At 62.0% G+C, this 10,026-nt stretch overlaps 2 protein-coding genes across 2 annotated transcripts in view; one reads left to right on the plus strand and one right to left on the minus strand.

Annotated features, from left to right (window-relative positions):
• The window catches only part of COL18A1 (collagen, type XVIII, alpha 1), a 17,954-nt gene extending 16,851 nt beyond the window's left edge, over nucleotides 1-1,103 (plus strand). Inside the window, exons 40-43 of the mRNA XM_010566990.1 lie at nucleotides 1-201; nucleotides 285-482; nucleotides 681-796; nucleotides 890-1,103. The exon at nucleotides 1-201 is cut by the window's left edge and continues 3 nt beyond it. Of these exons, the coding sequence (XP_010565292.1) occupies nucleotides 1-201; nucleotides 285-482; nucleotides 681-796; nucleotides 890-1,103 (729 nt within the window). The remainder of the gene's footprint in view (nucleotides 202-284; nucleotides 483-680; nucleotides 797-889) is intronic.
• A 1,463-nt stretch (nucleotides 1,104-2,566) lies between these two features.
• SLC19A1 (solute carrier family 19 (folate transporter), member 1) lies at nucleotides 2,567-5,193 on the minus strand. Its single transcript, XM_010566991.1, has 5 exons — nucleotides 4,942-5,193; nucleotides 3,490-4,225; nucleotides 3,073-3,265; nucleotides 2,848-2,989; nucleotides 2,567-2,749 (listed from the first exon to the last, which is right to left on the minus strand). The coding sequence occupies exons 1-5, from the start codon at nucleotides 5,116-5,118 to the stop codon at nucleotides 2,567-2,569; spliced, it is 1,431 nt and encodes a 476-aa protein (XP_010565293.1). The 5' UTR covers nucleotides 5,119-5,193.
• Between the last annotated feature and the right edge of the window lie 4,833 nt (nucleotides 5,194-10,026).

Genomic DNA, 10,026 nt, shown 5'->3' on the forward strand with positions numbered 1-10,026 from the left:
CCCCTGCACCCCCTCCACAACCACAGCCCCCCACCCACCGCCCGTCCCTGGCACGGGGATGAGGTGGTGGCCAACCAGCACCGGCTGCCCGAGCAACCCCTGCTCCACCACCAGCACGAGCTCCTCAACAGCTACTACATCCACCGCCGGCCGGATCCGGCCCCCGTGGCCGCCCACGTGCACCAGGACTTCCAGCCTGCCGTGAGTGCCACGTGCCGGTTGAGGGGAGGTGATGATGGTGGCCAAAGCCACGTCCCTCAAGCCCTGTTGTCCTCTCTTGGCAGCTTCACCTGGTGGCCCTGAATGCCCCGCTGAGCGGTGGCATGCGCGGCATCCGGGGCGCCGATTTCCAGTGCTTCCAGCAAGCCCGGCAGGTCGGGCTGGCCGGCACCTTCCGCGCCTTCCTCTCCTCCCGCCTGCAGGACCTCTACAGCATTGTGCGCAGGGCTGACCGCGCCGCCGTGCCCATTGTCAACCTCCGGGTACGTGTGTGTCCCCATCCCCTTCCTGACACCCCAGGAGCTCCAAGAGCTGCAGAGCATCCCAAAGCCCACATCCATCCACATGGCAGTGACCGTGAAGCATCCCCTCCCCAGAGGCTGCTGGGGCTCAGAGCTCCTGTGATGCTCTCAGGGTGCAGGCAGGGCTGACCCTCCCCTCTTTCCACCACTCCCCACCAGGACGAAGTGCTCTTCAGTAACTGGGAAGCCCTTTTCACGGGCAGCGGGGCCCCACTGCGAGCTGGCGCCCGCATCCTCTCCTTTGACGGCCGGGATGTCCTGCGGGATGTGGGATGGTGAGTGCGGGACTAAGTGATGGGGAAAGTGGGGAGATGGGGTCTGTACTGGGGGGGGAGGCAGCGGCATCCCCTCACCTTTCTCCTTTCCAGGCCGCAGAAGAGCATCTGGCACGGCTCGGATGCCAAGGGTCGGCGCTTGCCCGAGAGCTACTGTGAGACGTGGCGGACAGAGGAACGTGCCGTCACCGGCCAGGCTTCCTCGCTGGGCTCTGGCAAGCTGCTGGAGCAGATGGCCAGCAGCTGCCAGCATGCCTTCGTCGTCCTCTGCATCGAGAACAGCTTCATGACTGCCGCCAAAAAGTGACACCCTCCCGTCCCCTGGGTACCCCACATCTCCCTGGGGAGGGTCGGGCCAGCCTGCACCCTGGCACCCCTGTGGTCCTCAGCCCCCCCCATGCACCTGCCCTCGCCCCGCAGGGTTTTCTTCTCCCGCAGACCTGAAGCCAAAGAGTATCGCCATCACCCCTGCCCTGGGTTGGCAGGGGCTCGCATCCTGCCTGGGGCAGGGCAGCCGTGGGCTGGCTGCCTTCCTCTTCCTCCTCCTCATTTCCCTCCACTTCTCTTCTAACTCCTAATATTTAACCACTTCAGCTTGCGTCTCCCACCTGCCTGGATGCTCTTTTCGGGGTGGCTGGGCGAGAGGATGCTTGGCAGGGAGATTTCAGCACTGCCATGCGGTGTGCCCTCCTGGAAAGCCTGCGGGGGGGTTCTCTGACACCCCCGCAGCCCCGCACTGTCCTCACCAGGAGCTCGGGGTTGGACCCAAATCCTTGCTGCTGGGGCCACGGGGTCTTCTCCAACTGAAACCCAGGCACCCCACCCAAGCAAGGGACCGTCCCATGGTGGTGCTGGGGCTCCCCCCAGATGGTCTCCGCCCTCCCCAGGTAAGGACCATTCCCACCCAGTCCCCCATCATCATCCACACCAGTAGCTCACGAGCTCTGGGGGGGGGTTTGGTCTCCCCAGTTCTTTCCACACACCCTCGAGACCCCCAGGCGTGCCCCCACATCCCGGGTACAGCCACACTCAGGCCAGTGCGCAGACCGGGGCAATGGGGTGGCCCCAACGTGGGGCCAGACGTGCCCTTGGCATGTGTTTACATGCATGTGCATGTTGAGCATGCATGGTACCGAGGGCAGGCACCCTGCCATCACCCCCCCTCCCCGTGCCACCTTTGCTGCACTCCAAGGGCCAAGGGGCAGCAAAGCTAGTTTGAATTGTTATGGGCAAATCCAAGGTGCTAAAAAACAAAAAAGAAAGAAAAAAAGGTAAATCTGTAACTAGCTTTTTATTATTGTATGGAAATTATTACCATAAAAGCTGTGCGAGTCACATGGTCTCTATTTCTTACAGTCTACTGTATTTTGTGTAATTAATGCAATTTAAAGCCTGTGGATTTTTTTTTTTTTTTTGGTCAGTTGTGTCCTATGAATCATTTTCTAAAGGCACTGAATAATAAAAAAATGTTATCCTCTTGTAGCCTGGGTCCGTGCGATGATGGGGAGCTGGTGGCTGGGAGACCCCCTGGACCCCATCCATATCCCTGCGTGGTACCTGGCCGTGGCAACCCTGCTCTGGTTGTGTTTGTGGATGGGGAGGGTACAGCCCTGCCCCCATGGAGCAGAAAACAGGTCCTAAGGGGTTATGTCCTCAACAGGCCAGTGCTGAAGACCAGTGGCAGGACAAGAGACTGAGCACACGGTGATGGTGACGCTCACTTATGGAGCTGAGACCTAGCCACTGTGGTCACCATGCCGGCGCTCAGGCTCACACGGTGCTTGCCTTCAGGCTTTTCTCCTGCGCCGGCACCTCGGTGAGGAGCTGGCACGGCTCCTTGGGCAAGGCCGGCTCTGCCAGCTGCTTGTGGCGGCTGTGCCAGATGCCTACACAGACGGCCGCCACCAGGTAGACCACTGCCAGCAGTGTGAAGTAGCCAAAATACACGTAAAACTGCAAGAGAGTGAGGGGAAGAGAATGACACTTGCGGCCCCCCCTTCATCCCACATCATTAGGGGACCACCTCCATCCTCGGTGCCCCTGATCCCTACCTGGGGATGCACGGACAAGCCCAAGCCCCTCTTGTCGGCCACGATGATGGTGATGATGGTCTTCAGCACGATGGCAAAGAAGGTGTTGACTCCAAAGACCAGCGCGCAGAGCTCTTTGGAGAGGGAGGTAGCGATCTGGAAACTGGGAAAGAGGGGGTCACCAGTGAACCCCTGGTACCAGCTTGGCTGCCGGGGTGGGAGCAGGTCCCCAAGGGTACCACGCACATGGCAAGGGGCACCAGGAACTGGTAGGAGCCGCGGAAGAGGACGTAGGCAGCATAGCACAGCCAGATGTTGCTGGTGGTGTTCATGAGCAGGAGCAGCCCTGCCTGGAAAGCTGTCACCACCCCGATCACCAGCTCCGACCACAGCCTCCAGCGGATCTTCACATAGCCGGCAGCTAAGGAGGCGCCAGCCCCTGGGGAGGAGATGAAGGATATTGTGAACACATCACCAGCATGGGACCACTTTGCATCCCCCAGCCTAGCGACGCTCATCTCATCCACTGATGTTCATCTCATCACCACTGCCAAACCATTCCCTGCATCCCCCCAAATGCCATAAGGACTGCCATTCCCAGGAATGCAGCAGGACAGGGGTGTCCCCCTGCATCCCTGGTGTTCCCAGCCCAGGCGAGCATACCCAGCAGGGTGGAGGCAGCGTCCACCCCTCCATTGTACACCCGGCGGTTGTCCATGGTGGGGTAGATCTCGTTCCAGAGGATCTGCACATAGTACAGCACCAGGTAGTAACCGGCCGAGTTGAAGACCCACCACAAGGACCAGAGCCGGAGCTGGGGTTGCTCGGCCAACGCTCCCACCTCCCGCAGCATACGGCACAGCACCGCCTCCCGCCAGCCCCGCGTCCCCCCACCGCCATCCCCCCCGGCCATCTTGTCCAGCTCGGTGGGCGCAGCCCCCTCAGGCTGATTGAAGAAGAGGCTGCGCCGGGGCCGCTCAAGGAAGAGGGTGAGGATGAGGCCGAAGCTGACGAAGCCCAATGAGATGTAGCTGAGGGTGAGGAAGGAGACGCCCCCCAAGGTGACACAGAGCTGGCCCAGCACGGAGCTGGTGAAGACTCCCAGGAGGACAGCAGAGCGGGAGTAGCTGGCCATACGCTGGTAGCGGGATGGGGTGACGAGGGAGAAGATGTAGGAAGAGTAGGCGATGCGGGCGGCCATAGTGACGCTGTAGAAGAACTCCATCAGCTGCATGGCCAGGACAGAGGTGCCCAACACCAGCAGCAGCCAGATGGAGATGTGGCTCAGGCTCTGCAGCACCAGCACTGGCTTGTAGCGCAGGTAGTCCGTCAGCAGGAAGATGGGCACAAGCACAGCCATGTAGGAGTAGGTCATCACCGGTATGATCGCGTTCGTCACCTGCCGTGCGTGCGAGGAGGTGCTGAGCACGGGACACATCCCTGGGGGATGCCCCCAGCCCAGAGGAATGCGGTTTGGGTGGCCATCAGCCACTGACCCCCGCTGCGGCACCTCATTGGGGAGGAATGTGGCCCACAGCGCACTCAGCCAGGGGCCTGGCTGAGCCTCAGGCCCCTCCCGTGCTGGGAACACAGCATTCCCACGGATGCAGCAGCCTGCTGGGACCGGGGCCAGCGTCACTTGGTCAGAGGACGACGACATACAGTCCCTCCTCGTCTAACCCCATCGCTGCCAGCAGCCTGGCAGTGCCCAGCCCTGTGCCCTGCACTGTGCCAGCATGGGAGGGTCTCACCGGTGGGATGGGAGAGGGCTTCTCCCAGCCTGGCACCCCCCTGCCACCCCACTGGCTGCCCAGGTGGGCAGGGATCAGGCATCACCCCCCTAAAGTGGCATCTAGCCTGGTCACAAGGTCTTACACGGGAGAAAGCTGAGCCTGGGGCTGAGGGGACAGGGTGACCTCGCAGCCCAGCGGGACAGGGACACGCTGCCAGATGGACACATGCCACCTTCTCCCCCAGCCACCCAAAAAGCACCACCACATCTCACCGCACCCCTCCATACCCCAGGACCGTGAGAGGATGCTCCTGCCAGCCCCAGGGTGGTGACCATGAGCAGAAAGGGGGACACCACGGGGGGACAGGCTGCCCACGGCTCACCTCTGCCTGCGTGAAGTTCTTGTCAGCCCCCAGAAGATACGGGGTGATGAAGCTCTCCCCGGGCCGGATCTGTGTCATGAAGCCATAGAAGCAGAGGTAGAAGACTTGTAGCTTCCAGCGCTGGTCCAGCACAGTCTCCGATGCCGGCTTTTTGGCATCATCATCCTTCTCGGGCATGGCTCTGCCGGCTCTGCAGTGGGATGATGGCGTTATCCCGGGGACCGTCAGCTAGATGGGCTTTGCTGGGCCAGGCAGCCCCTCTCTGGCTGCAGGCACTCTCCGAAGCATCGAAAGCCACGTCGCTGCAGTTTCTGGGGAGAAAGCAGCATTTGGCACAGGCTCAAATTCCTCTATAATCGCAAAGCAAATAAATACCACTACCTTCTCCCCAGGAGATGTTCTTGCAAGAAGAAAAGCAGCCGCATGTCTTGCTGTGCAAAAGCCGGGGGGGGCCCATTTCGGGCGACATTTGTAAATCCTGTATAAAAGAGCCTGGATGCACGAAGTGCCCAGCTCTGCAGCGGGGCATTGCTCAGCTCCCATCACCTCCATTTTTCTCCCTTTTAAGAGTCAGTGGGGTTTTATCCCTTCCCCAAAGCAATGCTTCCCTCCAAGCTAAGTCGCTCCAACTGCAGACCCAGAGGCAGAGGGATGTAGAAGCCCTATGCCAGGGATGCTCCGGAGGGAGACAGCAGCGGTCGCAGGGACCGTGCCGGTTGTGAAAGCGAGTTAATGTGCACACCGGGCGTGAGGCCACCCGTGTTATACATTAGCTGGGCGGTCAGTGTGACTTTAGCTGAACCACAGGCGAGCAGCTGCCCATCGGCTCTCCCCTGGCAGGACACGATGCTCAGGTGGCATTGCCTGGCCTGGGGAGAATGCAAAATACCATGAGGTTCACAGTCTGGAGGGGGATTAAATGCTCAGATCCTGAGGTTTGGCCGCAGAAAAGCTGGCAGTGCCGGGGAGGCCTGATTAGAGGTCACGGGATGAAGGCAGGGAAGGGAGAAGGCCTGGCCTGGCCGTCCTCCCAGTGCTCCTCTCTCCCACAACAAGTCACCGACAGCACTTTTCGAGCCATAAAAATCCACGTGTGCCAATCCATGGCGGGAGCAAGGTCTAGAAACCCAATTACCCTGCTAATCGCAGAATGACTAATCACGGTAATTAAAAAGTAAGTCCACAGTCCCAGTCCATGCCTCCCCCCGGCTGCCATCATCCTTCTGCACAGCGAGACTAGGGGGGCTCACCTCTGAAGAGCACCCCTTCCCAAGATAACGCACGTGGCTAACGGGGAAACGAGCCAGTGCCGGTGCCGGCAGGGGAAAGTCGGTCATGACTGAAACCAAAAGTGGCAGTGGGAATCAGAGTGCCCATTCACCCTAGCAAGTACTCACCGGTCCAGCGGCATTCCTATGGGATTTCAGCGCTGGTGACTAAGCATCGTCAAAATGCACATGTCCCGCAGCTCACAGCTGGGCAAACAGCCCTTACCTCTTAAATAGGTTCCTGAGGAGCAGGGCAGGGATTCAGTTCCAGCCAGCTATTGCCCGGAGCCAGTGCCGCAGCCCCCCACTGCTGTGCCGGGAAGGACAAGGGTCAAGGAGCGGGGGCTAAACCCTCCCAAACACCCACCCCAGCACCATGCCGTGCCCGCCCGCCTCGGGCCCAGCTGCAACTGCCTGGACTATGCCCCATCTCCCACTCGTTCCCAAGCTGGGCTGTGGATGTGAGTGATCGTCCCCTCCAGCAGCCGCTCCCTGTGGGGCAGCCCCCCAGCACATGCACTGGGACCCCGACAGGCTGTTTTCCACCCTCCGCCCCAAACCCATTTGGGAAGCAGATGATCCCTGTTTCCTTTCGTGTCCATCCAGGATGGCTGCAACTGCTCATCCCTGGCCCAAAGGAAACCATCCACATTAAACCTGGGATACAGTTCCGTGCTGCTGTCCCAGTGCCACCGTCCCTGTCAGCACCGGCTCCTAACTCCTGGCACGTGTGTCCCCACACATGCAGGGACTCCAGCCCCAAAGCTGTCCGGCCAGACCCAATTCCACCTCTCCAGACCTTCCACAAAGCTGCTACCACTCGAGGGGAGCGGGTGCGATTCCCAAGGGATGTTCCCAGCTCGGTGCTGTCATCCCTCTGCCCTGGTGCAAGCCAGGCAGAAGAGAGGGAGCAGAGCACGGGCGGCTATCACCGTGTGAACCTGGTTATCGCCAGGTTATCACGGCATGACCTTGACAAGGGATCACTCTCATGCTACACAGTTGTCAACCCGGGGCCACGGGTGATGCAGGTGGCCAAGCTCAGGCACAGCTCCCCGGGGAGCCACGGCCACTGTGGTCCGGAGGGGACACCCCGGGGGGGGGGGGGGGGGGGGGTTTCCCCGCAGCTGCATGTCAGTAGCACAGAAGTAATGCCACCGAAGCATGACACGTTTTGTGGGCAGGTGCCGAGCAGGCAGGGGATGAGGGTGCTCGAGTCCCTGAGGGACCTTGCCCAAAACAGGGGGAGGAAGTTCCTGAAAATACACCCTCGCCCACCGTGAGGGCACCTATCTGCCTCCCCCCCGCCCCCAGCACCCAAGGGATGGGTGGCTCTTTCAGGTGCTCCGGGGGTGGTTTGGGGTGCGTGTGGTAGAGGAGGGTGTTGGGGGGGGGGTTGCGCGGCACCAGCTCTCCCTGAGACAGGGCACGCTGCTTACCCTGGGGGCAACCCACATCCCCAGCATCCCGGGCACCCCGACGAGGGAGGACACCCACATCCCCGGCATCCCGGCCCCCCCGGGGACACCCCACATCCCCGGTACTCCCGGTACCGCGGGCGGCCCAGCACCGGGGGCAGCCCAGAACCCCCGCAGCCCCGGCCGTACCTGGGGGACGATGGGCATGGGGGCGGCGGGCCGTACCCGGCCGGGAGCGGTGGGGGGGGTTCCCGGGGCTCCCCACGGCGCTGCTGCTGCCGGAGGAGGATCCACAACAAGCCGGGGGCAGGAGGAGGAGGAGGAGGAGGAGAATGGGGGGTGGCCCTCGGGAAATGTAGTCGTGCCCCATGTGCGGGGAGGTGGAGGGACTACAAGCTCCACAGTGCAGCGGGCAGGAGGAAGGGGAGGAGGAGGCAGAGGAAGAGGAGGGGGAAGTAGAGAAGCAGAAGCAGAAGCAGAAGCAGAAGGAGGAGCTCGGCCACACCGGGGGGGCAGAGCCCCACCGGCAGCTCGTAGTTGTGTGTCCGAGACGGGGGGGGGGGAATCGCCCCCACCCCGAAAGCTCCTTCGCCGGCTCCTCCCAGCCGGGCTCAGCTCCCCGCCCATCTGCCGTAGCCTCTGGGCTGCGGGGTCCCGCATACCGCCAGGCTGGCTCGGCAGCACCCCCGGGGAGATGCTGCCCACCGCCTTGGTTGTCGTCGTCCCCCCTTCCCCCCCCGCAGCGATTAAGGCCTGCCCTGCCCGCTCCTCACTGCCCATAGCTGCTTGGATTTATTTCTGCACCCCTGTTTCTTACAGGGAGGGGATGGGATTAGTTCCAGCCTGGGCTGTGCCGTGTCCCTGGGGGTCCTGGACGTGCCGCTGCCCACCGGGCTCAGAGCAAAATTGCCGAAGCCTCTCTCCCCTCGGCACAGCCTGGCAGCAGCCCCCAAGATGCGCTTATGGGGTGAGACCCAAATGTCAGGACAAGAGGGACTGCACCAGTCTCAGAGGTGAGAGCATCCTTAGAGGCAAACCAAGCAGAGGTGGAGACCCTCGAGGATCGGGCCCCGGAGCTGGTGCCCCCATCTCCCGGGAGATGATGCATCTTCCGAGAGCATCTTCTCTCCCCCTTTCCTCCCCCTCTCCCAGCACTTACCCTGCCAGAAGCAAATGCAACCTGACAGGGCTCGGCTACTCCGCTGAAATATTTATATGTTCCCGCCTGGAAGCGCGGCAGCGGGGTCCCAGATGTCTGGGAATTGTCACACCCCACACTCCCCCTCCCAGGGCCGTGAGGGGTCCAGGTGGCCGCATCCCAGCCTGGGATCTTCCCACCCAGAGGCCTCTCATCCCATTGAGCCCCCCAACACCTGTGCAAAGATGCTCACCGCCAAACCAGCATGGTGGGGGCTAGACCAGCATTTATCTCGCTTGGGATTTTCTCCTGCTTTTCTCAGCCAAAGTGATAGAGCCAGGGTGTGTTATTTAGGCCCTTTCTTTAATGACAGCACGTTTTCTCCCTGAAGCAGTTTCCTCTCTAGGGAGGAAACCAGGACAGCTTTGGTGCTGCAGAAGGAGTTGGCTCATGTCCCCTCCCAGGCTGGCACTGGTCCTGGGGATGATGGCAAGACCACAGCAGATGTGTCCGCAGGCTCCCCATGCCCATCATGTACCTCCCCCCGGGCAGGGGCACAGCCTTTGGTAGGACTTGTTTCTCCATCCCCTGATTGCCAGGACGGTGGCAGGGTTGGGTCCCTTCGTTATGTGCAGCAGGACCTGGGGGCAGGAGCACCCCAGGATGTGGATCCAGGGTGATGCTGTGCACCCGGGCAGTGCTAGCACCCTGGGGGCACTGGTGGGCCTTAATAACCCTGAGCAGTGTCACCTGGACCCCCACCGACCCCAGTGTGTGTCCCTTGGCAAAGTCATGCTGCTGCTACCAGCCCCAGTCACTGGCCGGACTCCCCCCAGCCCAGGATAGCAGCCAGGGGTGCAAGGGCCGGGCTGGCAGATGCATTTGTGCAAAGAGGACAGGGTGCTGACAGCACAGGGCACCCCAGCCACCCATCGGATAGCTCAAATGGGGGGGGGCAACCCCCCAGGCCCAAGGGCTGGCATCCCCCGGTGCCTGGCTGCTGGGGCTCGGAGCTGGGGCTTGGCTTCAGCACGAAGGATGGGGCAGGGGCAGGAACTGGGGCAGCGGCTCGGGCAGGGGCAGAGCAGGTTTAGGGGCAGGATCAGGGCAGGGGCAGCGTCAGGGTCTGGTGCCGGCGCTGGGGAAGGGGCAGGCGCCTGAGCAGGGTCTGGGACACGGGCAGGGGCTTGAGCAGGAGCAGGGGCGAGGGCAGGGCAGGGACGGGGGCTGGGAAATGGGCAGCGGCTGGGGGGGGGGAGGG

The sequence above is a fragment of the Haliaeetus leucocephalus genome, unplaced genomic scaffold (genome assembly GCF_000737465.1).
Source record: "Haliaeetus leucocephalus isolate CR32 unplaced genomic scaffold, Haliaeetus_leucocephalus-4.0 Scaffold223, whole genome shotgun sequence".
NCBI lineage: Eukaryota > Metazoa > Chordata > Aves > Accipitriformes > Accipitridae > Haliaeetus > Haliaeetus leucocephalus.

Bases quoted from the DNA above. Each gene is read 5' to 3' on its own strand.
- SLC19A1 (XM_010566991.1), bottom strand. From the start codon at position 5,118: ATGCCCGAGAAGGATGATGATGCCAAAAAGCCGGCATCGGAGACTGTG. The intron at 3,266-3,489 runs GTATGCTCGCCT...TCTCCTCCCCAG, and splicing joins CGCTGCCTCCACCCTGCTGG to GGGCTGGCGCCTCCTTAGCT. The intron at 2,990-3,072 runs GTGCGTGGTACC...CCTCTTTCCCAG, and splicing joins TTCCTGGTGCCCCTTGCCAT to TTTCCAGATCGCTACCTCCC.